This window comes from Phodopus roborovskii, unplaced genomic scaffold, assembly GCF_943737965.1.
Source record: "Phodopus roborovskii unplaced genomic scaffold, PHOROB, whole genome shotgun sequence".
Taxonomy (NCBI): Eukaryota; Metazoa; Chordata; class Mammalia; order Rodentia; family Cricetidae; genus Phodopus; species Phodopus roborovskii.
In genome coordinates this window covers 4,597,632-4,623,336 of record NW_026126469.1, presented here as the reverse complement: position 1 = coordinate 4,623,336, position 25,705 = coordinate 4,597,632, and the positions used below count along the sequence as shown (strand labels likewise).

General features: G+C 40.9%; 1 protein-coding gene across 2 annotated transcripts in view; it reads left to right on the top strand.

The window, feature by feature from the left end:
* The first annotated feature begins 411 nt into the window (after positions 1-411).
* The window catches only part of Mapk1 (mitogen-activated protein kinase 1), a 56,093-nt gene continuing 30,799 nt past the window's right edge, over positions 412-25,705 (top strand). For both annotated transcript variants that reach the window (XM_051191122.1, XM_051191121.1), the window contains exon 1: positions 412-752. In XM_051191122.1, coding sequence (XP_051047079.1) covers positions 640-752 — 113 coding nt within the window. In that variant the 5' untranslated portion in view covers positions 412-639. The remainder of the gene's footprint in view (positions 753-25,705) is intronic.

Genomic DNA, 25,705 nt, shown 5'->3' with positions numbered 1-25,705 from the left:
ATGAAAATATCTTTCTGGGTCATGCTTTTTGGTTTCTGTCCCATTTGGTAGTAGTCTAAGTTCATCAGAGTGTGGGCCACAGATTCCTAGAGGCTTGTCTCAGGGGGTAGTGCCTGGTATATGGTGAGTCCTCCGGTTTCACGCCAAGTTCCTGGTTCCACATGAGTTCGTTCTGGGCCCGGCACAGCGGTCGGACACACTGTGGGGTCGTTACGCCCAGGCTTCAACCCGGCTTTCAAGGGCCACCAACCCAAACGCCCGATTCTCCAAACGCACGTGACAGCCCTCCCCCGCAGCCGCAGTGCTCCTGCCTCAGTTCGCTGCTTCCGCCGGCCCTCGAGACTCCGCCTAGCGCCGCGAGGAGCCAATCAGCGCGTACGCCGCTGACTCCACCCCAGCGCCCCTCGACGCCAGCCCCTCCCTCCTCCCGCTCGCTGCCCGCCCGTCAGGCAGGAAGGCAGGCAGTGGTTCGACTGGCGGTCAGTTCTCTCTCTTGTGTTGTCTTCATTCCTCGTTCCCGGTCGCGGGCGGCGGCGGCTACACGGGTGGCAGCGCGGTCCCTGCGGGAGGCGCTGCACAAGCCGATCGGCGGCCGCGAAGCGTCAAGCCCAGCGCGGCGGCGGCGACTAAGCAGCCAACATGGCGGCGGCGGCGGCGGCGGGCCCGGAGATGGTCCGCGGGCAGGTGTTCGACGTGGGGCCGCGCTACACCAACCTCTCCTACATCGGAGAGGGCGCCTACGGCATGGTTTGGTGAGTGTCTGATTTGCAAGCTCGGCCTCACCCGGTCATCCCATGCCTCTGCCCCTGGCTGCTCTGGACGCAGCCGCGGCCCTTCCCGCGCCTTGGCCTCGCGTTCTGCAGCGACCTGTACCCCTTGCTTCTCTTTGCCCCACAGTCACGGAGCTCGTCGAGGCTTACTTAGTTGTTGCTGGGGGGCTTCCGGGGCTGACCCTCGTTTGCCGTTGGAGAGGCACCCCAGACTGAGGCCAGGAGCCGATGACTTGGTCTCAAGCTCGTACTTTGGAGTCTTTTCCCTTGGGACGGGAACGGAAGTGCACCGTGTACCCTAATTTATAGCATTATAGTCGCCTTCTTTTGACATTAGATCGTAAAACCAGGAATTCCATCATATGCTTGATCGTGGTGGTGAAGGCGGCCGTAGTTTTGCAAGCCTGAATCCTCGGCTTGTGTGCTGAACACCAAAATATTTTTCTTCCCTTCCCTGTGTATACGTGAGCAGCTTTCACAAAATAATCTTCAGTGGCTAGTGATGCGTTCCTACTCAGGCTTTCTAATAAGCATTAAGGACACGAGCGTTGGTTGTGAGGACATTTAAATCTCGAAGTTTTAAAATGGATTTAAATATCGTAGCGGTTGCATCTCAGGAAGGATAAGCCAGCATCACTCTTTTAAGAGTTACTAAGATTTATTTGGAATTGGGCCTAATTTGATTTTAAATTACTCCTTCATTAGCATCAAGAATGCTTTCAGCCCTAATAGTTCTTGCATGGTCACCTGCAGGATTTCTCACCTGATTGTGGAATGATGAGGTGTATTGTTTTTATTAGAGCAAGTATTTGTGTTTTGTTCATTGAAAACTTGGGGGGTAGATTTTCTTACCCCTAAATTTGTGTCTTTTGTGCTAAATGAAGAAAACTAATTTATTGAAGGCCTCTGAGATACTCTGCTATCTGAATAGTTTAATTTTATCTGGATAGCCATCTTGAGGAAAGATACCCTTTTTTCAGATAAAGTATTGAAAGGAAGTCCTTTCCCAAGGGCGCAGAACTAGAACCAGGTTTTGATTATGGACAGATCCTGTTTTAAATGCTGCAGCTCTTCAGTCATTACACATGCCTTTCTTTGATGTTATTAATAATCTCTAATCTTTAGCATAGTTTCTATTAAGAAATGCATTCAAATTTGAATGGTCATAATTTTAGAAATGCTAGGAAAGATGACTTTTTCACCAAGTGTCTTAACTAGGTAGAATAATTAACTTTTTTAAAAAGATGCATTCACAGTTCACAACTATGAAGGTAAAAGTGATCTGGTCTTGGGAGTCAAAACAAATTAAATTAGGTCACAATTAAATAACGACCTTATAAAGGAATGGAGAAAAAGTACTTCCCCCATCACATCATCTTGCACATATTACTGCTCTTGCACCTACATGCCAGTAACTCTCTAATTATACTTAAGATTGCCTGTTATAGTTTCATTTATTTTTTTTAAAATTAGCTTATTTTAAATAGGCACAAAAAATTGAGGATGTATCAGTTTGACTTCCCCCCCCCCCCACCACCACCTCTGTTTGGATTATTTAGATTCTGATTCTACTGCTGCTGTGGAGTTACTTGATCTTTGAAGTTTTTGGTTGCTGTGCAAAGTTCTCTTTAAAATTCAAAATTTAGGGGCTGGGGGAGATGACTCAGCAGTGAAGAGCACTTACTGCTTGGGGGTTCTAGACCTAGCACCCACCTAGCTCACAACTATCAATAACTCCAGTCTGAGGATCAGATGCTCCTTAGACATGCATTTGAGGAAAATACCCATATGTATGAAATAAATTAACTTAAAAATACAAATTTTAAGAAAAATGCAGGCCAGGTAGTGGTGGTAGCACACACCTCTAATCCCAGCACCCTGCAGAGGCATGCATTCTGTGAGTTCCAATCCAGGAACAGGCTCCAAAGCTACACAGAGAAACCCTGTCTTGGGGGAGGGGGGGGGGAGACCGTAAAAAAAAAAAAAAAAAAAAGCAGGTGTAATTGGAATTTGAATCCTGGATCCATCCTTTTATTTCCAGGTTGATAACATCTTAGTATGTGTAGAATATTTTAAATTATAGGTCATTAGCATTTGTTCAGTGCTGGTTTATGGAGGGTGTCTTGGCCTTAAATGCCTGCTTGAATAGTTGTGATCTTTTAAAAAGCTATGGCTTAACAGTTAAGAACACCTTCAGATCCCATTAGGTGACCCTCTGACTTCCAGGGGCATCTGCACTATGTGGTGCATAGAAATACCATTGTGTACATAAACAACATAAAAAATTTTTTTAAAAATCATGAAAAATTGTTTAAGGGATTTTCAGCTATTCTTTATGAGGATTTTCCCTAAAGTAGTTCATTGGAAATTGTGCCTGTTTTGTTTAGGTTCCCCTTCCTTATTATGTAGAAGACAAAAAGATAAGATTGGGTGGTGGGTGCTCAGCTTAGAGTTCCTACTAGAATTCAGTTCCTAACAGTCAGTAACTCCAGCTCCAAGTAATCTGATGTTTTTGACCTCTTGTGGGTACCTGTATGTGTGCACATATATGCATGCATATGAATACACATAATTAAAAAAAAATTTTTAAGGAAAAGACTAGGTTTTGAGTTGGATGTTTAAGAGTAGATATGATTTGATAGATAGTAGGGACAAGTAACAGTCTGAGCTGTTCAATCTTAGAAAATGGTTGAAAACTGGAGGGTTTGTTCATTGAAAAAGCTGTGATATTTTTAAGAGTCATGATCAAATTTTAATTTTGGTAGTGATACAGAAATCAGGCCATTTCACCGTACACTAACAGAATCAGTCAGAGGAGCTCTTACAGAAGTGATAAGAGCAGAAGTGATAAGGGAAGAGCAGAAGCAAAGCAATGGTAGTTAAAAGTAAGGATCCAAGAAAGGTGGGCTTAGGTTTGAAGATTGCTGAGCTAAGGAGATGAGGCTTAGTATTGGGGACCTAATCCAAGAGTGGGTACTTTAGGCACAGGCACACAGCAGGTTTACCAGGGAGAAAGGGTGATCTCTTTCTGTGCCATCTTGTTAAGTTTGTAGGCCAATCGTGGCTATACAGAAAGCATTTTGAAATTTGTAACAAGGAAGCAAGAGCTAATGATGAAAATTTTGCACACAGAGGCTGGAGAGGTGGCTCAGCATTAAGAGCATTTATTCTTGCAGAGAGGGCTTGGATTCAATTCCCAGAAACCACATGGTAGCTCACAACTGCCCTTAACTCCAGTTCCAGGGGATCTGACCTCCTGGCTACTCAGGTACCAGGAATGCACATGATGCACAAACATACAAGGAGGCAAAACACAGAAGAAAAAAATAAATCTTAAAATAAAAGGAAAAGAAAGAAAATTCTCTGGGCAGTGGTGCCACACGCCTTTTTAATCCCAGCACTTGGGAAGCAGAGGTAGGCTGATCTCAGTGAGTTTGAGGCCAACCTATTCTTCAAAGTGAGTTCCAGGACAGAGAAACCCTCCCTGTCTTGGGGAAAAAAGAAAGAAAACTTTGTATACAGTGAGTAATAGTTAAAATTTTGAGTGGAGGAGCACAGATCATTATTTGAGGCATTGGTTTCTTAAAATTATGAACATGCATGTTTAAACATATTTTTAGTATAATATTCAGTAGCTTTTCAGAGGGGTTCATGGTCCCAGTATGAGTAAGCAGCACTGAGGTACTACAAGAGGAATAAAATCATCACTGCAAGGAGAAAGCTGAGAACTGGTAAGCTGTATGGAAGAATGGCAGAGACAAGAATGGAGAAATGGAGGCTGTGTACTTGGTTGACTATTAAGATGACTAAGTTCAGTTACAAAAAATGATTTCTGTATGTGTCTGTCCCCGTTCTTCTGTCCATGTCTATCCTTGGAAGTCAAAAGAGGGAGTAAAGAGGCTATGTGAGCCACTTGATGTAGTTACTTGGAAACTAAACTGGAGTTCTCTGCAAGACCAGCAAGCACCCTTAAACCCTGCCTTCCTGGTTCTGACCTGGTTCATGACCAGTATCTTTGCTGTTGTCAGAGAATTACCAATTTTATCTGTATTGAGTATATAAACTGGAGGCCTTATGGGATGAAAGAACCCCCTTTTTAAAGAATAAAGAGCCATGAGGGGAATGTGTGTGAGAGCTGGTTTGTTTCCTTTCACCCTCAAAACTTTTTTTTTTAGCCTAGCCAGATTGCTGTAAACCTCTAGCCCTGAACCCTGAGAGGACATCATGGCTGGAACTCAGAAGGAGGATGAAGTTGAGAAAATAATGACTTTAGTAACAAAAATGTTACTCATTTTTTCTCATTTTAACCTTCCTTAAAACTGTTCATATAAAGTCATTTGCTCAGAAAGAGCTTATTATACACAGGATTCACTTGGTTCCTGCATGATAATTTTGTCAGAATAGGATTATTTGGGCAGTAACACACAGTACAGGAAGGATATATGAAGGGCTGGGTAATGGAAGGCCTTTCAGGTGTTTGAACTTAGTGTTGAGTAGTTTACCTTTAAAAATGCTTTCTAGGTAGAGAGAAATAATGCATACAAAGGCACAGCAGCATGAAAATAGCCCATGTGGTCTAGAGAACCTGAGTGCCACAGCTACAATAAAGGACACCTTAGGGAGAAAGTTGTGAACTTGGAACAGCTGGAAGTTTGTTTGAACTTGGTGTTGTAGATGACTGGGACTCATCAAAGGATGGCCTTTTCTGCAGTTTCTGATAAAGTTTGTATCTTCTAATTGCTTTGTTATTTTTGTTTTGTGTGTTTTGAGAAAGGATCTAGTAGCTCAAGCTTGCCACTGACTTACTCTAATTGAGGATGATTTTGGAGTCCTGATCTCTGGCACAAATGCTAGGTTTATAGGGTATACCACCACACCCAGCCTGGGATTCAGAAACTCAGATTTAGTTGCTAAACTAATAAATTTTAGGTCATATTTAGAGCCTGAAGACATGAGGAGGCCAGCCCACATGAACATCAGAAATACAGTGTTTCTCAGCAGTCTAGATTATAAAATTTTTGATAAAGTCTCTAAGGTACCCCTGGTAGTTAGTTGTTACTGTTACACTATTTCATAAATTATTTGGATTATTTTCAGTTCTTATAAAGGTTCTTGTGAAAGTATCCATGTTTCTCCAGCAACTATGTGCTTATTAATTAAAAAGCAGTTGAAGCTGGGTCTGGCAGCCCACACCTTTAATCTAACATTGGGAAGCAGAGGCAGGCAAGTCTCTGAGTTCAAAGTCAGCCTTGTCTACATAGTGAGACCCTGTCTCAAAAAACAAAAACAATTAAAAGAAAAATAGGAGGGGTTTAAAAATAAAAATCAAAAAGTTAAAGGCCGGGGAAATGTCTCAGTGGGTAAAAGTTTTTAAAAGTTTTTTGCAAACCTGGTGACCTGAATTTGGATCTTTGTAAAAACCTGACATGGTAGCATATATTTGTAATTAGAACACTCCTGATGACCTCAGAAGCTCATGGACCAGACAGATTGGAGTATACTGCACACTGTCAGAAAAAGACCCTGCTTCAAAGAGATGACTGTCCTCTAACACAGATACATAGAAATAAGTAATAGAAAACATTGTCTTGAATGCTTTCCTTGAATTCTCCTTTGCTTTTTTTCCCTTTTCCCTTTGGGTTCCCACACTGAGAAATGCCTAAAAATATATCTAGTAGCTTCATTGCTTCTGTTTCCACCTGAGCTTTGAAATGGCCCGCTCTGCAAGGAGAAAGATGCCAGCAGGGTTTTGACTCCAGGCTTTATGGAATCTGAGCATAACACTAAATGAGAAAGCTACAAACAACAAAGTTAGAAGTTTCTATTTCATTGACCAAAAGAAAAAAATGAAGGGATTGTGTATGTTCTGTCTGGGGTTTTCAAACTGCTGCCTTTTCTGAGAGCTTTCAGAGCCTTACCTCATGGAAAATGTCACATGAGCAACATATTCCTCCCTGTTGAAGCAATACTAATTTTGCCTTTCCTTGTTCTCTATTCCCTATCCTTTCTCTCCCCTGCTTTTTGTTTTCATTCATCTATTAACATTCACACATGACTAAGAGGAGAGGAGGAGGGGAAGCTGACCAGGATGTAAAACAAACAAATAAGCAAATAAGTTTGGAGAAAAAAGGTCAGTGAAATGGATTATTCTCCAAGGTCCCTGTGGTTTGACTGAAAATGTGCTTCATAGACTTTGTGTATTTGAATACTTGGTTTCCAATTGGTGGCATTGTTTGGGAAGGTTTGGCTGTGACCTTGTTGGAAGAAGTCGGTCTCTGGAGGCAGGCTTTGAGAATTTAAAACATGGTACCATTCCCAGTGTGACCTCTCTGTTTCCTGCTGTGGTTCAAGATGTGAAATCTTAGCTTGCTATTCCAGCCATGCTGCCACTGCCATAGTGGACTTTACCCTTCTGAATCCATAAACCAAAATAAACTACCATAAGCTGTCTTGATCACGGTGTTTTATCACAGCAGCAGGGAAGTTTTAGGGCAGGTTCTCAGTTAGGAACCTATATTAGGAACTAAAAGGTGGAGTGTTATGGAATCTGCCACAGCTACTGATAGACTGTAGTTGTAAACCTGTCTTAATTTGCCTAGTTTCACATTCATTCTCTTTCCTTTTTAAAATATTTAAGTAATAAAATTGCATTAGGTTAAGAACTCACTAGCCTTACTGTACATAGACTTGGCTAGCCTCAAATTTGTAATCCATGCCTCTGTCTACCGAGTACTGGGATTACAGGCACCAATGACTACAGCCAGCTCAAGAGTCATTCCTGGGTGTTTGTGTACATATGTGTGAAGGTCAGAAGTTGATGTCAGGAGTCTTCCTCTGCTGTACTCACCTTTGAGGAGGCAGTTTGACTTAATGAGCATAATTCAAGAGACTGAGCAGTCACTAGAGAGTCACCTATCTCTGCCTTATCTTTTTTTTTTTTTTTTCTTTCCTTTTTTCTTTTTTTCTTACTGAACTTGGTCTCATTTGCTAGATTAGCTGACCAGAAAGCTCTAGAAGTTCCCTTGTAAGTGCTTGGATTACAGGTATGCACAGTCATGCTTGGCTTTTTATGTGGGTTCTGAGAATTAGAGTTCAGGTCCTCATGCTTGTTCAGCTAGCACTCTGCCCTTTGAGTATATCCCCGGAGTCCACCAGAGACATTCTTATGGTTGGGAAAACAAAGCCCAGCACAGCAACAAAACACAAATTGTGAGACATTCTTGACCATGTTTTCTAAGGCTGATGTTTCTGATGCCTGGCTGGGGCCCTTACTCCAGCGTTTCATCTTGTTCATGGTGTCTCTTCTGGGCAGTGAGGGTTTTATCCACCTATGTGTAGCCCTGGAAAATTATCCAGCACTTGTATGTTATGAGGACTTGGTGTTGGTAAAGTGTTGAGTGCTGAATAACTGGTATATTTGTCTCTTTTCTCATTACTGTTACAGAATACCTAATAAGCCATTGGAGTTTGTAAGGTGGCTTGGCAGGCATAATCCTGACTACCTAAATTTGATCCCTAAGACCCATGTGGATCCTCTGAACTCCACATATATGTATGCTTTGGTGTGTGCACATGCCTATGCCCATTTTATTTAAAAAAAAAAAAAAAAAGTTAACTTTGGGTTGTTTTGTTTTAGAAAAAGCTGCACAATAATTTCACACTGAAGGAGTTAGAACCATGATGGGTATATGTAGTACTCTGTTATGAATTAGCAAAACTAGATTGTTATCTAAGCATTAGGTTGCTGGTAATGTATCAAATGTTAACGAGTTTGGAGCTTGCATTTTAATTATGTTAGTAAGAAATGCATACTAAAATAATAGGTCAGGTAGTATCATTGGCAGATTTACTTTGAAGGACTGTATTTCGTTTCTCTTCAGTTAAAAATGTGAGTTACTTGGAGGGAGGTGTTTGTATATATTTGCCAAAGCTTGAGAAGCACCTTGAAGACAGCTACTGGAGGAACTTTGGCCTGGAAATTAGCAGATCCAAATCTAGGTCTTGTGCTTCAGCAGATACAAAAGTGTTTGCTTGATTTTCAGTCTAGCAGTGCTAAAACCTATCCTAAAAAAATCATATATTTTTTTCCATTAAATCATCTTTGTTTCTGTTCCATTGTTTGAATCAGATGATTTTAAAAAAGAAATACATTCAAGTTTAGACCTTTCCCACTAGTTAATTTTTCCTTCAGGGTCAAAATTTATGATGGTAGGCCATTATTATGGCACATGGCTGTTAGGAAGTGGAGGAAAGAGACCAGCCTGGGCTGTAGAGCAAGGCCATATCTCAAAAGGAAAAAAGAAAAATGGACACTTATCACATCTGTGACAAAACAGCTAACTGCTGTATTAAAACTTTTGTGGGAACAACTGAGGATTTAGCTCAGTGATAGGACATTTTTGCCTAGTGTGTATGAGGATCCTGATTGGATCCCCTACCCTGGTGACTCTTCCTAATGCTTTGTCCTTTAATACAGCTACTCCTATTGTGGTGACCCCCAACCAGAAAATTATTTTCATTGTTACCCCATAACTGTAGTTTTACTGCTGTTATGAGTATAATATAAATATTTGTTTTCCAGTGGTCTTAGGTGAAAGGGTCATTTGACTCCCAGGTGGAGAATCAATGCCCTACATCTTTTTAAAAACAAGAGTCACCAACATGTTCTTGACATTCTGCCTGTGATAACATTTTGCTAGTATTTTGGGGTTTTGTTTTTATTATTTTGTTGCCTGTGTGTGTAGATGCCTGCAAAGACCAGAGGTGTTAGACCTTCTGGAGCTGGAGTTAGGAATAGTTGTTAGCTGCCTGGCTTGGGTGCTGGGAACCCAGAACCAAAAAGAGGTCCTCTAGAGAAGCAGTAAGTGCTCCTAACTGCCAGTCATCTTTTCAGTCCCTTGCTTTGCTTGCTTGATTGAGTCAAGGTCCCACTGGCCTCAAACTCAGATTCACATGCCTCCTCTGTGTCCTGAGTACTGGTGTTAAATGCAAATGCTACCAGGCCCAGCTCCCATCCCTTTTGATGATATTTTCAAGTAATACTTTGGGACATAGTATCATTGACAATAAAAAAGATATTTTCAAAGAGCATTAGAAATTGTCTTTAATACAAAGGGATCTGGAAAGACAACTTGTAGTTGTCTATGTAATTGTCTATACTTCTGCTTTGTCTTTCATTACTTAGGTTTGTTTGCTTTGGTTTTTGCTTTGTTTTGTTATTGAGTTTCTCTGTGTGGCTCTGGATTCATCTTCACTATAGTATTAATATAGTATATGATAAAATTATTTTTTCTGTCTATGATCTGTTGCCAGTTCTTAGGCCCTTTTTATTTTCTTATTAATGTATTGAGACAAGGTCTTATGTAACTCAGCTTGGTCTCAGTCTTGCTGTGAAGCCAAGAATGAGTTTGATCTGTGGATCATCCTGCCTCTACCTTGTAAATGTTGGGATAAAAGACCGGTCACCATGTCCAGTTTGTGCTGTGCTGAGGATTAATTTAGGGTTTTATGCATGGTAGGCAAGTACCACACTAAGTTACATTCCCAACCCTTATTCTCCATTTCAGGTTTTTGTTGTTGTTTCAAACAAGGTCTTACTGTGTAGCTCTGGCTGCCCTGGAACTCACTGTTGTAAACCAGGCTGGCCTCAAACTTCAGAGATCTGCCTGCCTCTGCTTTCCAAGGGTTGGGATTAAAGGTATGTGCTTGAATGTGTTTAGTGTGTACACATTTCTCTTCGGTGTATATGTGCCTAAGAACAGAATGGTGTGTCACTAGTAATTAATGCATAAGTTTCAGAGGTCCCCAAAGTGATTAGATTTTATGGAATTCACACTAGTAGTACAATTTACTACTCAGCCACACTTGATTTTGCCACTTCTTGCTATGAAGTTGTTTGTTTGTGATGTGTTTTGTGTGGGGTGTGTGTGTGTGTGTGTGTGTGTGTGTGTGTGTGTAGTGCAGTGCATACATGTTTGGATTTCAGAGGTCAACACTGGTTGTGATCACTCAGGAGCTGTACACATTGATTGATTGATTGATTGATTGATTGATTGATTGATTGATTGATTGAGAGAGAGAGAGAGAGGGTACTGTCATTGATACCTGGGGCTGGCTCATTGGCTAGGCTAGCTGGCCAGTAAGCACCACGGATCCTCTTGTTTCTGCCTCCTCTGGGGTTACAAACACATGCCCCCATGCTTTGCTTTTTCCATGGCTTTTGAGGCTCAAACTGAGGCCCTTAGGCTTGTGTAGCAGTCACTTTACTGAGCTTCCTTCCCCTCCGCCACATTGCTGTTTGCATATTGCAAGTATTTCCTCCATTCTGAGTTCCATTTTCTTTTCTTTTCCTTTCTTTTGATTAAGAGGTGTTATGTTTTAAATAATAATAATTTTTCACATTTGTGAATGTACATTTGGTTTTTTTGTTTGTTTGTTTTTGTTTTGTTTTGTTAAAGGCATTTGCCACCAGGCCTAATGGCCTGAGTTCAATCCGGCAGACCCACATAGTGGAAGGAAAGAAGTTCTTGCAAACAGACCCTGACCTCCATGTTTGCCCCTCCTCCCAAAATAAATACATAAATGCTTTTCTGTTTTGAGGTTGTTTGTTTTCATTTTGCTTTTTTTTTTTTTTTTTTTTTTTTTTTTGGACAGGGTCTTACTGTGTAGTTCTGGCTGGCGTGAAATTCAGAGTGCTGAGATTAAGTGTGTGTGTCAGCATGTCACCCAATAAATGGAACTTAAAAACTTTTGTATATGGTACAACACAGTTCTACATGTTGCATCAGTTACATAAAACTCCACAAAATGACTTGTGATCTTGTGGTAGTTTGAATGTAATTGGCCCCCATAATTTCATAGGGAGTGGCTCTAGTAAGAGGTGTAACTTTGTTAGTGTAGGTGTGGTCTTATTGGAGGAAGTGGGGGGGGGGTGCGGTGCGGCTTTGTGGTCTTTTGCTCCAGCTTCTCTCAGTGTGACATTGAGAAGACTTCCTGTTGCCTGCAAGATGTAGGACTCACAACTACTTCTCCAGCACTATGTTTGTCTGCATGTGACATGCTCGCCACCATGATGGCAATGAACTGAACCTCTGAAAAAAGCCACCACCTCAACTAAATGTTTTCCCTTATAAGAAGAGTTGCTATGGTCATGGTGTCTGTTCACCACAGTAGAAACCTTAATTAAGACAGATCCTAACAGGTATATTTATAAAATACTTTCTAGAAGCTTAAGCTGTATGTTTACAGTTTTGAAACATCAGAACACTTCAATCCTATTATTATTAATAATTTTTTCCATTGTCTGTTGTGGGTAAATTTTCTAATTCTTCTATTAGAACCTAAATCCTATTGCTGAATCTTGATTTTCAGTGTCATTCTGAACTTAACCTTCTGGATTTTAAAAAAATAAATCCAGAGCTGGGCTGTGGTGCTGCATGCCTTTAATCCCAGCACTGGGAGGCAGAGGTGGATCTCTATGAGTTTGAGGCCAACCTGGTCTACAGAGCAAGTAGCCAGGATATGCTCCAAAGACACATAGAGAAACCCTGTCTCGAAAAAACATAAATAAATAAATGTGTGCACAAATGACTGTGCAGTCGCCCATTTTTACTTCAGACTTCTCTTTCCCCAAATTACATCACTCAACACATTTCTCTAATCTTCATCTGTGCTACCATCTACATCTATGAAGTGTTTTTCAGACTAGACTACTCTTCCATAGCATTAAGAAGGGACAACTCTGTGGATGTCTGTTTTTTCTGTAGGTTGCAGACTGCATATTGTGTCCCACAGCCTGCAGTTGTGTGGTGATCCTATAACTATAAAAAGTGGCTGACCTCCTTTGCAGGCTGAGCCTGCTTACTTAAAGGGACAGTAGTTAAGTTAGCCATGTGAGCAGGGTATTATAGCTAAGCAATGGAGCAAGTGGAGGAGAACAAATTAGATCGAGTTACTTTTCCTTACTTTACTTAATGGTATCTTTTGTTTTTCAAGACGCGGTTTCTCTGTGTAGCTCTGGCTGTCCTGGAAAGCTCTGTATACCAGGCTGGCCTCAAATTCAGAGAGATCTGCCTGAGTGCTGGGATTAAAGGTGTGTGCCACCACTACCCAACTCTTAATTTTTGTTGTAGTTATAGATTTCAGTTCTCGGGTGTAATTGATCATTTTGTCTATTAAGGCTATCAGTCACAGCTATTTAAAAGTTCACCTGTAATAAATCATCTGTAGATGTTTCTACTATCCTTCTCTGTGTGGTTAATAATTAAGTGAATGCTAGATACTGTGTATGGAATTTATGGAGGCCCTGGATGGCATATACTCTTCGTCCAGAGGAGAGATTGAACTGACTTAAAAGCTTGGTTGCAGTTTTCATGCAGCTTTGTCTACTTTTGATTTTTACCATTACTTTAAGGATATAGTCATCTATACATCTGCAGTTCAGGTGTTTATTAAAATTCTTAGACTCAGATGTTCTTTAGTGACTATTTCTGTCACCTTAGTACTGTGAGACCTCAAGAAATAGTCTCTTAAAAAAAAAAAAAAAGCTCTGTGCATAGGGGTCGACAGGCAATCCTTGGGAGTCAGTTCTTTTTCCAAGTTGTTATCCCTGTACAGCAAGTGTTTTTATCATTGAGCCTCTCACCGGCCCCAAAACAAAGTGTCTGTATCTGAGTGTTTCTCCCTCTGCTCTAATAGAATTCTTGAAAACCCAACTTTATCTGTCTTCTTTCATTGCTATGGCCTTATTTTTACTGTTTCAAGAATGACCCCAAAAAGTCACAGATGCCCTGAAGAATACCAGTTTTCCAGGTGAACATTAAGTAGGTAAGGAAGAAAGAGAATTTCTTTTTCTGTGGCAAGTGCTTGGTATTTGCTTATATGCATAAAACAAGACTTGAATGTGTACTTTGAGATAATTAAAAGATGTCATATGAAAGTATAATGATCATGAAAATATCTTACATAAAACTTTGTACTTTTTATATCTCCTTCACTGCTATTGCCTCAAACCTTTTCATAGGTAGAGAAGATGATTATTTCTGTTATACAATTGTAGAAGATGAAATGGAAACAGGAAAGTGCAATGTGTGTAGGTTCACAGCATTTGTGATGAATAATTTCTTTGTTTTTGTTTGCTTGCTTTTTTTGTAATGGCTATTTCTCATTGTCATCACCTTGATTGGATTGAGAAGCACCTAGGGAATGAGTCAAACACATCCATCCCTAGGTGGTTTTTGTGAGGTTTTTTTTCAAGCAGAATTAGCTAAAAGATAGGTCCACACCTGAATTTTTTTTTCTTCCTGTTTTTTTTTTTTTTTTTTTAATTTAAATTAGAAACAAGCTTGTTTTACATGTCAATCCCAGTTCCCTCCGCCCCCCTCCTCTGTCCTCCCTCAACCCCCATCCCATCCCCTTTCTGCTCCCCAGGGAGGGTGAGGCCTTCCATATGGAGTCTTCAAAGTCTGTCACATTATTTGGAGCAGGACCTAGGCCCTCCCCTCCCCCTTGTGTCTAGGCTGAGAGAGTATCCCTCTATGTGGAATGGGCTCCCAAAGTCCATATATTAGGGATAAGTACTGATCCACTACCAGAGGCCCCATAAACTGCCCAGGCCTCCTAACTGACACCCACGTTCAAAGGATCTGGGTGGGTCCTATGCTGATTTTTGGGGTTCATGAGCTTCCCTTTGTTCAGGTCAGCTGTTTCTGTGGGTTTCTCCAGCCTGGTCTTGACCCCTTTGCTCATCACTCTTCCCTCTCTGCAACTAGATTCAAAGAGTTCAGCCCAGTATTTAGCTGTGGGTGTCTGCTTCTGCTTCCATCAGCTAGTAGATGAAGGCTCTAGGATGGCATTTAAGGTAGCCTCTCTACTATTGCTTAGATTGTTAGTTAGGGTCAGTCATCCTTGTAGATCTCTGGACATTTCCCTAGTGCCAGATTTCTCTTTAAACTTATAATGGCTCCCACTATTATATCACTTTTCTTGCTCTTCTCTATTCTTCCCCTGACTCAAATCTTCCTGCTCCCTCATGTCCTCCTCTCCCCACCTCTTTTCCCCTACTCTCTCTCCTAACTTCCTCTCCCCTCCCCCCTTGCTCCCAATTTGCTCAGGAGATCTTGTTCCTTTCCCCTTCTCGGGGCCCATGTGTATCTCTTAGGGTACCTGAATTTGTACAGCACCATTCAATGGATTGGTGACTTAGATAGTTAAGGGGGCTGTGCTGAACCCCTTGAGGATCACTTTTTTGCCCCACCCCCATACTGTTCTACCTCCCTTCAGTCACAGTGTCATGGAGCAGAACTTCTCTGGAGTGGAATTCAAATTGAATTTGTCATAGTGATTAAACAACTTAACATTTGAGCTATAATTAAGAAGACTAAAGTGAAGGAACTTTCACTTGAGTAATTTATCAGTGAGAGATAAAACATTTGTAAGAGTTGTTTGTACCGAATGGAGAAATGTCTATTTTGTTGGATACATTGACAGTATTAGAGGAAAGGATAACCGTGGGCAGCAGGAACCATGCCTCTGACCTATACTGAGCCTCCATAGTTTGAAGCAAATCTGTACATTAAGAATAGATAAACTCTTCGCCCCCCCCCCCCAGGTACAGAAAAGAAAGTTTTGCCAGGCATTGGTGGCAAACACCTTTAATGCCAGCACATGGGAGGAAGAGGCAGGTGTATTTCTGTGAGTTTGAAGCCAGCATGGTCTACAGAGGTTCCAGGACAGCTACAGCTAATCACAGAGAAACCCTATCTCAGAGTAGTGGAGGAGATCTTTCTTACACAGTAACCCAAATTGGTCTGGAACTCATGATACCTCCTGAATGATGGGATTGCAAACATTTATTGCTGTAACCTTAGTCTCTTTTCTCCTGGTGAGACATAGTTATACATTTGGGGGAGGGGGGAAGGAGAGGTTTCGAGATAGGGTTTCTCTGTATTGCTTTGGAGCCTGTCCTGGAACTAGCTTTGTAGACCAGGCTGGCCTCAAACTCACAGAGATCCACCTGCCTCTGCCTCCAGAGTGTACCACCACCACCACCATCTGGCAAGATTTTTTAAATCACTTAAGGTCTTAATTTTCTGCAAGCCATAAAGTCATGCATGTATATTAACGAGAAAGAAGCAAAGAACTGTTCTCCCAAACCTGCTTCTTGCTGTGTTGCATTCTCCACCACTACCATTCATTCTCAATCAAAGCATGCACACTTCTTAATATGTACAGTCTCTCCATTTTGGTCTTAAAGTGGGTATTTTTTTCTTGACTCCTTTTTCCTCTCAGGCAAATACCTTTTTTCTTTTTCCTGGAGCATTTCATGATGAAGGCCATTTCCTTTATAAAAAGTTGCCTCCACATCTTTTCATGAGATGCCACTGGTCTTTTCAAAGTCTTTGACCCTTTATGGGTAGTTTTGGTTGGTTGGAAGGGTAGATGAGGGTTGTTTTTAATAGGATAGCATGTAGCTTAGGCTAGGTTGCCATTCACTTTGTAGCTGAGGATGACCTTGAACTATAGTAACACTGCCATAAGTGCTGAGATTATAGGACTGGGCCACCATTGTATGCCAAAACTTTTCCTGGAAAATAACTCACCAAAGTCTACCCCGATACAGGTGACAGTTAACAAAACTAGGAACCTGGAGTACACCTCACAGCCTGCAGGCAGCCCTACCAGGTTGCAGAGTATCCCTTTCAGGTGCCTCAGCTGGTTTAAACCTCTTCCAGGTAGCTGTCAGATTTCTGCTTCTTCCAGGCAGCTGATCTTGTCTCAGTCTTCTTTGTAGCTCTGTTCCCCTAGGTTCCCAGGGAACTCAATAGAGAACCACCAGTCTAGTCTCCTAGAGTGACGGGATTAAAAGCCTGGGCCACCATACCCAGCTTCATTCTTAGTGCTTTAGTGCTGTTGTGTTGCATACAGTGCTGATGGCTCTGCAGTCTAGAAGCAAAGGCTTCAACTAGTGATCTCTTCTTTAGGTTTTCCCTTCTACTCACTTCAGGCTGAAGTTCCCATTGCTGGGACTGATCTCAGGATGGTTCCCCTGGAGTTTTAGTTGTTGAGTTTCTTTTTTTACTAACATCATGTGGGGTAGGTGGTGAGAGTGTAGAGGGTCGGATGCTTTTGGGAATTGTTTCTCTTCTTTTACCATGGGGATCCCTGGGATTGGACTCAGGTTTTCAGGCTTGGACAAGCACCTTTGTCCACTGAGTCATCTTAATTAGCCCCTAGTTAACTAGTGTTTTTTGTTTGTGTTTTGTTGTTTTTAACCCTGTGTACTGCTTACACTCTATGACTGTGTACTCCGCTTTCACATGTCTGAGTTAGTTATCTAGGACATGTACTAGCAACCTAAAGTTAAATTTTATTTCAAATACATTCACTGTCTCTCATTTGTTTAACTTTCTATTGCTTCACCATTTTTTGTTTGTTCTGGTTTTCCTAGGCAGGGTTTCTTTATGAATCCCTGGCTGTCCTAGAATTCCATCTGTAGACTAGACTGGTTTCCAACTCAGAGATCTGTTTGCCTCTGCCTCCCAGTGCTAAGATTAAAGGTATGAAACACTATAACTGACTGCTTGGATACTTTTGAATGATGCAGTTATAAACTTTTTCTTAGTACAACTCTGACTATACTCTGAAATGGAATGTCCAGGTCAAATAAAAAAAATAGTGTTTGTAGTTTGTGCCAGATTGCTCTATACAGAAATGGGGTTTGCATTTATTAACCTTTTTAGCGATATCTTTGTGTTTCCTTATTCCCCCTTGAAGTGTGTGTGTGGGGTTTTTTTTTGTTTGTTTGTTTTGTTTTGTTTTTACTTTTACTTTTAAACAGATGTTTGAGGTCAGAGCTGGGCTTGTAAGGGTGCCTGCCTTGCATGTACAAAACACTGACTTCAGTTTTATAAACTGTACACCATACTACTCACCTGTAATTCTATACTCAGCATGTCAAAGCAGGAGGATTTTGGCTATGTAGATGTTGAGAATAGCCTAGGAGGGAGGTGTGTGTGTGTGTGTGTGTGTGTGTTAAAGTTTGGTAGTATCAGGTAGTTAGGATTACCTTATTTGGAGGTTAAAGCTAAACATTTTATTAAGTTTTACATTTTTATCTAGTATTTGAACTATATTCAAATAATTAGACAGTTTATTCATTAGAAATTGGGTATTAATATTTAGTTATTATAAGAAAATAAAAAGTAGAAGTAAGCTTTATTAGAATTACTATGGCTGGGTATGGTCCTGCACACCTTTGATCCATGCACTCAGATCCTAACCATTGCACAGTATTAGCTTTCCCCTTGTTTGTAATCCACTCACCAGTGTGGCTCATTATCTTCTGTTTTTCTTGATTGTCTTTGCTTTATACTACAGACTATAATCCAATTCTGTCACTTGTTTAAATTCTTTAACCAGTATTTGTTTACACCTGTGTAAGTTAGCCTGAGTTCCTTCAACAAGCCTCATTTTTTTCTTGAGTATAGTTGTTTGTTTATTGCTGCTGGGCTTCTGTTGCTTATACATCTCAGTAGGAAGAGCTAGGGAAATGTGTGTACACTAACTGACACATTGCGGCTGTTTTTCTATATGTATTCACTGACTCCTTGACTGGGTGTAACTCACATCTTTCATCTCAGCAGGCAGAAGGCAGAGGCAAGTATATTTCTGTGAATTCGAGGACAGCTAGGACTACAATAGTGAGCCCCTATCTCAAATAAAAGTTCCAGCATCTATGATGTTCATTTCGTTACACCTTTAACTTTTTTTTCTTTTAAAGATTTCTTTATTTATTATGTATACTGTATTCTATCTGCATGTATCCCTGCAGGCCAGAAGAGGGGAGCAGATCTCATTACAGATGGTTATGAGCCACCATGTGGTTGCTGGGAATTGAACTCAGGACCTCTGGAAGAGCGGTCAGTGCTCTTACCCTCTGAGCCATCTCTCCAGCCCCCACACCTTTAACTTTTAAAGTATCCAACTGAAGTACTATTTGACAGAGTTTTCTCTGGTGCGAGCATGTCTTCCCGCCAGCCTGGTCCCACAGCCACGCTAATCACAAATAACACACAGACACTGTATTAGATATAATGCTGTTACCCTGTTACTAGCATTTCTTATTAGCTAGCTCTGTCTTAAATATTAACCCATTTCTATTAGTCTAAGTATTTCCACCTGGTCTTATCTTACCAGAGAGAGATCCCGGAGTTCTACCCTGTTGGTCCTACATCTTGAATCTCTTCCTCCCTTTCTTCTTCCTCTCCTCCTAGTCTCTTAGTCCCACCTATCTTGCTTTCCTATTGGCCAACAGTGCTTTATTAATTAAACCAAGAAACATATTTACAGAATGACATCTTCCATCAGCTCTTAGTATGGTTCTGTAATTCATTTGTATTTCTATTAAGTTGAATATATATGTGTGTGTGTATACATACATACATACATACATACATACATACATACATACATACATACATCCCATTTGGGATAACAGCTACCACCATTCTATTATTTTGTGAAATTGTCTTGAAGTACTCTGATAGGTGGACTCATACAATATTACTAGTCTTTATGGACTGGCCTTTTGGTTTAGCCTATTGCTCTCAAGCTTCATCCATATTGTAATATTTTGTAACTGTAACTTACCAGTATCACAACACATGTAAGTCATATCTAGGGTAGAACTAAAACTCAGATCTCTTGATTTGAATGCTGTGTTTTCTTACAAATTAGTTCTTTTTAGAGTACCACATTGGAAAATGTAATACATAGTAAGATTTTTTGGGGTTAATGTTAAGAGCACTGGCTGTTCTGGAAGAGCACCCAGCATCAGTTCCCAACACATGGTGGCTCAAAATTGTTTATGACTCTCATTCTAGGGGATCCAGTTTCTACTTGTGGCCTCTTTGAGTTCCTTCATCCTTGTTGTGTACATACATGAGCTCATGAAGATACGCATTACTCATAAAAGTAATAAATAATTTTAAAAATCTTGTTTTTGTTTGTTTTTTTGGCAGGGGTTAGGGTGTTTTTGAGACAGTGTCTTACTATGCAGCCCTGGCTTTCCTAGAACACACTGTATAGACCAGGCTGGCTTTAAACTCACACAGATCCACCTGCCTCTGCCTCCTGAGTGTAGGGATTAAAGGTGTATATTACCATGCCTGTTGCATAAATCTTCCCACCCCCACCCCGTACCTCCCTGAGACTGGGTTTCTCTGTGTAGCTTTGGAGGCTGTCCTGGAACTTGCTCTGTAGACTAGGTTGGTCTGGAAGTCACAGAGATCCGCCTACCTCTGCCTCCCCAGTGCTGGGACTAAAGACATACACCACCAACGCCCGGCCTGTTGCATAAATCTCAAAAATAAATAAATAAAAAATTAAAAATGTTTTTAAAAGCTAGAAGACATTGAAAAATGAATCTGTAGCCATCAACATTTGTTTGTGCTTTGGACTCCAGAGCACCTTTCTCTAGAGGCTACATATGACTTCAATTATATAATGCCTGTAAGGTATTGGAGCATACATACTAATCATTTGAGTGATTCAACTCACTGACTACTGTTGGTTTCAGAGCCAAAATCGCTTTAAGCTAGCTTTTATTCCTTTATTCCTAATTTAATGGTTTGAACTCCCTTTAAAAAGCAAAGAAAAAGGACACAAACCCAGTTGCAGTGGCTTAGTGCACTATGAGGGAGCCAAGTTAATGTAAGGACTACTTTTAAAGCAGTCATTATCATCTACCTGCTTATTTTTGGAACAGTAATTTGGATCAGTCTAACTTGTTTAGCATCTGAAGACAAGTTAATTTTTATCTGTGAGATGAAGTACTGTAGTTTTGTGTTCAGATAATTAAAGTTCACCAAAATGGGAGGCTTAGAGAACAGCTTAATGGCTTTCTCTAAAAATAATCCATTCACAGTTGATGGGTAGCATTTTGGTTGCTCTAACACTGTGTACAGTATGTGGTACTTTTACATAACCACTTTATTTAGACATTATTGAGTCTTTGCTGTGAGGTATGACTGCATGACAGGTAGCTAGAGAGGATGGAGACAAAAGCTAAACATAATCAGAAATTCCATACCAAAACATAGGGGGAGTGTGGAAGACTGGGAATTTGTTCTAAAGTTACTGTCATTAATTGAACCCTGTTAGGAACATTTACTGGAGTTACCTGAAATATCAACCACAGACGGCAGTATAGTAGGGGTATGAGCATGGGTGTGTGGGGTTCCTCAGAAACCCCTTTCCCTTGTATACTTTTAAGAGACTTTGGTTTAGTTTGGTTTCGTTTTCAAGACAGGGTTTCTCTGTATAATCCTGGCTGTCCTGAAACTTGCTCTGTAGATCAGGCTGGCCTTGAAATCAGAGATCCACCCACCTCTGCCTCCCAAGTGCTAGGATTAAAGGTTTGTGCCACCAGCGCCCAGCAAAGAAGATTTGCTTTAATTATTTGTCCCCCCCCTCTCTCCCCCTCTCTCTCACCCCCACCCCCCACCATGCCTGGATTCCCATATGTGTGCTAGGGGTCTGAACTCAGGTTCCCATGCCTGTGTAGCACACACTTTAACAACTGTCTTAGGGTTTCTGTTGCTGTGAAGAGACACCATAATCTCAGCAGGAAAAGATTTAATTGAGGTAATAGCTTATAGTTTCAGAGGTTTAGTCTATTATCGACAGGGAGCATAGCAATGTACAAGTAGACATGGTGCTAGCTATATCTTGATCAGAAGGCAACAGGAAAATGGACTGTGACACTGGAAACCTCAAAGCCCACCCCTGCAGTGACAACTTTCTCCAACAAAGCCATACCTACTCCAACAAAATCACGCCTCCTAATAGTGCCACTCCTTATGAGTTTATGAGGGCCAATGACTTTCAAACCACCACAGCAACTGAGCTCTTTTTCTCCAGTCTCCTTAGTCTTTTAAATATTCCTTTTGAAGTATAATTTTTGTGCAGTAAATTGCAACTTTTGGGACAAGGCGGAAAGAGGGAAGTGTAGCTTAGGGTATGGCTTGTGCTTAAGTGTATATAAGGTCCTGAATTCAAGTTTCAGCCCCAACAAAAAGGGGGGGGAAAGATGATTTTTTTTTTTTTTAATTTTGAAGGCAGGGTCTGTGATGCTGTAGTTGTCCAGTAACTCACTGTGCAAACAAGGATGGCCTCAAGCTCACAGAGATCTGCCTGCCTTTGCCTCCCAAGTGCAAGGATTAAAGATGTGTTCCACCATGCCCAGCTGAAATGCTTATTTATATAGTTAAAACTTGACACCTGTATATACTCATATAAAGGCCACCACTACCACAGTGAAGTCACAAAAAATATCTCAACAAAAGGTTCTCTTGCTCCTTCACAGCGTATGCCTCCAGCAAACAGACCAGCTTTTTGTCATAGGTTACCTACAGCTTTTGTAAAGCTCATAGATTATTCATTTCATATGGAAAAGGAAATAAGTACCTTTTTACTGTCTTGCTTTCTTCAGATTCATTGTTACTTCATGTTTCAATCTTTTCCATTGGATGGATATACCTCAGATTGTTACTGTCAATCTTCCCTCTCCACTTTGCTTTCCTGTTTGTTTGTTTGTTTGTTTGTTTTTGAGATATGGTCTCAGACAGTAGTGACACACACTTTTTGCCATTTTAAAAAAGTTTTTACATTTCAACCACAGTTCTACTTCCTCCCATCCTCAGTCCACTCCACAGGTAAGGGCTCCCCTGAGGAGTCAGCATAGTCTAGTACTATGGGTTGGGGCAGGGCCCAGCTATTCTCCCATGCATTAAGGCTGAGCGTGGCATCCTATCATAGGAAAGGGCTTCAACAAGCTAACTCATGTTCCAAGTTTGTATCTTGATGCTACTGCCAGTGTTCCTCAGTCTAAGCTTCACAACTGTCTCCCACATATGGAGGGCCTTGGAATCTCCAGAGTTCATGAGTTTCCCTGAGCTTGGTTCAGCTGTCTCTGTAGATTTCTCCATCATGATCTTGACCTCCCTTACCCATATATTCCCTTCTCCTCATCAATTGGATTCCTGGAGCTTGACCTAGTTCTTGGTTGTGGATCTCTGTATCTGATTCCATCAATTACAGTATGAGAGCTCTATGATGATAAGTTGGATGTTCACTAATCTGATTGTAGGGGTAGGCCTGTATGTGCATTCTCTTCCACAGTTACTAAGAGTTTTAGCTGGGGTCATCCTAAGCCCATAGTGGCTTTCTATTATATCTCTTTCATTACTCTTCCACTGCATCCATCCCTCCCTGCCTCGGCCAGCTCATTCCCTTCTGTTCTCATCCCCCACCACCACCACTCCTACTTAACCACCATCACACCTCCAGTTTACCTTGTAGATCTCATCTAATTTCCCTTCCCAGAGCAATTCATGTGTCCCTCTTAAGATCCTTCTTGTTACCTAGCTTCTCTGGAGCTGTAGATTGCAGTCTGGTTACACTTTGCTTTACTTCTAATATGTACTTATGAGTGAATGCATACCATGTTTGTCTTTCTGAGTCTGTGTTACCTCACTCAGGATGCCTGTGAATTTCAAGATTTCATTGGCACCACCACCGCCGCTTCATTGTATAAGTAAATGTACTGCATTTTCCTTATCTGTTTTTCGGTTGAGGGGCATCTAGGTTGTTTTCAGGTTCTGGCTATTACAAATAATGCTTCTATGAATGTTGTAGAGCAAATGTCCTTGTGGTATGATTGAGCATCCTTTGGATAAATGCCCAAGAATGGCGTTGCTGGGTCTTGAGGTAGATTGATTCCCAAATTTCTTAGAAACTGCCATACTGATTTCCAAAATGGCTGTACAAATTTGCATTCCCACCAGCATGGAGGAGTGTTTCCCTTACTCTACATCCTCTCCAGTGTAAACTGTCATTAGTGTTTTTGATCTTGGCCATTCTGACAGATGTAAGATGGTATCTCAGTCATTTTGATTTGCATTTCCCTGATGATAAAGGATGTTGAGCATTTCCTTAGATGTCTTGTCCATTTGAGATTCCTCTAGTGAGAGTTCTCAGTTTAACTCTGTACCCCATTTTTCAATTGGGTTATTTGATCTTTTGATGTCTAGTTTCTTGAGTTCTTTCTATATTTTGGAGATCAAACCTCTTATCAGATATGAGGTTGATAGAGACCTTTTCCCATTCTGTAGGTTGCCATTTGTCTTGTTGACCATGTCCTTTGCTTTACAGAAGGTTCTCTGTTTCAAGAGGTCCCATTTATTGATTGTTGCTGTCAGTATCTGTGTTACTGGTGTTATATTTAGGAAGTGATGTCCTGTGCCAATGCATTCAAGGCTATTTTCCAATTTTCTCTTCTGTGAGGTTCAGTGTGGTTGGTTGGTCTTATATTGAGGTCTTTGATCCATTTGGACTTGAGTTTTGTGCATGGCAGTAGATATATATGTATAGACAGAAGTTTCTGTCCTGCCAGGTCCCATTGCCAGTTAGTTCAAATAAACACAGAGGCTTAATATTAATAATTATAAACTGTTTGGCTGATGACTTAGGCTTCTTACTGCTTAGCTCTCTCTTAATTATTAATCCATAACTATTAATCTGTGTATTTCCACTTGGCCTTATCTTACCAGAGAATGCCCAGGTGTCCTATCTTCCCAGTTGCTACCTGGCACCTATCTCTCAACCCACTCTGCCTTTTTCCTCCCAGCAGCATTCTCCTAGTCTGGTAGTCCTGCCTACCTGCCTGGCTACATCCTGTCTGCCAATTGGCTGAAACAGCTTTATTCATGAACCAATAAGAGAAACATTCACAGCATACAGAAGGACATCCCCCATCAGATAAGGATCTATTTGCATTCTTCTACGTGTCGACATCCAGTTATGCCAACACCATTTGTTGAACATGCTTTCTTTTTTCTATATTATAATTTTAGCTTCTTTGTCAAAAATCAAGTGTTCATAGGTGTGGGGGTTGATATTGGGGTCTTCAATTAGATTCCATTGGTCCACCTGTCTATTTCTATGCCATTAACAAGCTATTTTATTAGTAGAGCTTGAAGTCAGGGATGGTGATGCCTCCAGAAATTCCATTATTGTACAAGATTGTTTTAGCTATTTTTGTTTGTCCATATGAAATTGAGTGTTGTTATTTCAAGTTCTGTGAAAACTCTGCTGGGATATTGATGGGTACTGCACTAAATCTGTAAGATTGCCATTTTTACTATGTTGATCCTACTTGTTCAAGAGCATGGGAGATCTTTCCATTTTCTGATGTCTTATTTCTTTCTTTAAAGATCTTAAGTGTTTGCCATACATGTCTTTCAGCTGTTTGGTTAGAGTTACCCCAAGATACTTTATATTTGTTGCTATGGTAAAGGGTGATGTTCTGATTTCTTTCTTTCTCAGCCCCTCTATTATTTGTACATAGGAGAGCTACTGATCTTTTTTTGTTTGTTTGTTTGTCAATCTTGTATGCCAAGTGGCACACAATACTCCAGAGGCAGAGGCAGACAGATCTCTATGAGTTCGAGACCAACAGATCTATAGAGCTTGTTCCAGAACAACCAGAGCTACATAGAAATCCTGTCTTGAAAAAGCAGAATGGTGGGGGAGGTAGGTGTGTGGGGGGGGGTGGAGAGAGAGAGAGAGAGAGAGAGAACATAGATCAGGCTGACCTCAAACTCAAAGAGGAAAATTCTTGCTATGTAGTTATGTAGTTCATGTTCTCCTTGAACCTGTGAAACTCTTAAGTGCTGGTATTACAGGTGTGTGCCTCCACACCATTTAGTGATTGATTTAAATTTTTAAAAGTATTTTTTATATAATCTGATCATGATTTCTCTTCCCAGATCTTCCTCACCTCCCTACCCGTCCAACTCCATGATGTCTTTCTCTTTCTTTAGAAAACAAACAGGTTGTTTGTATGTGATTTTGCTTTGTTTGTAGTGGGGGCCATG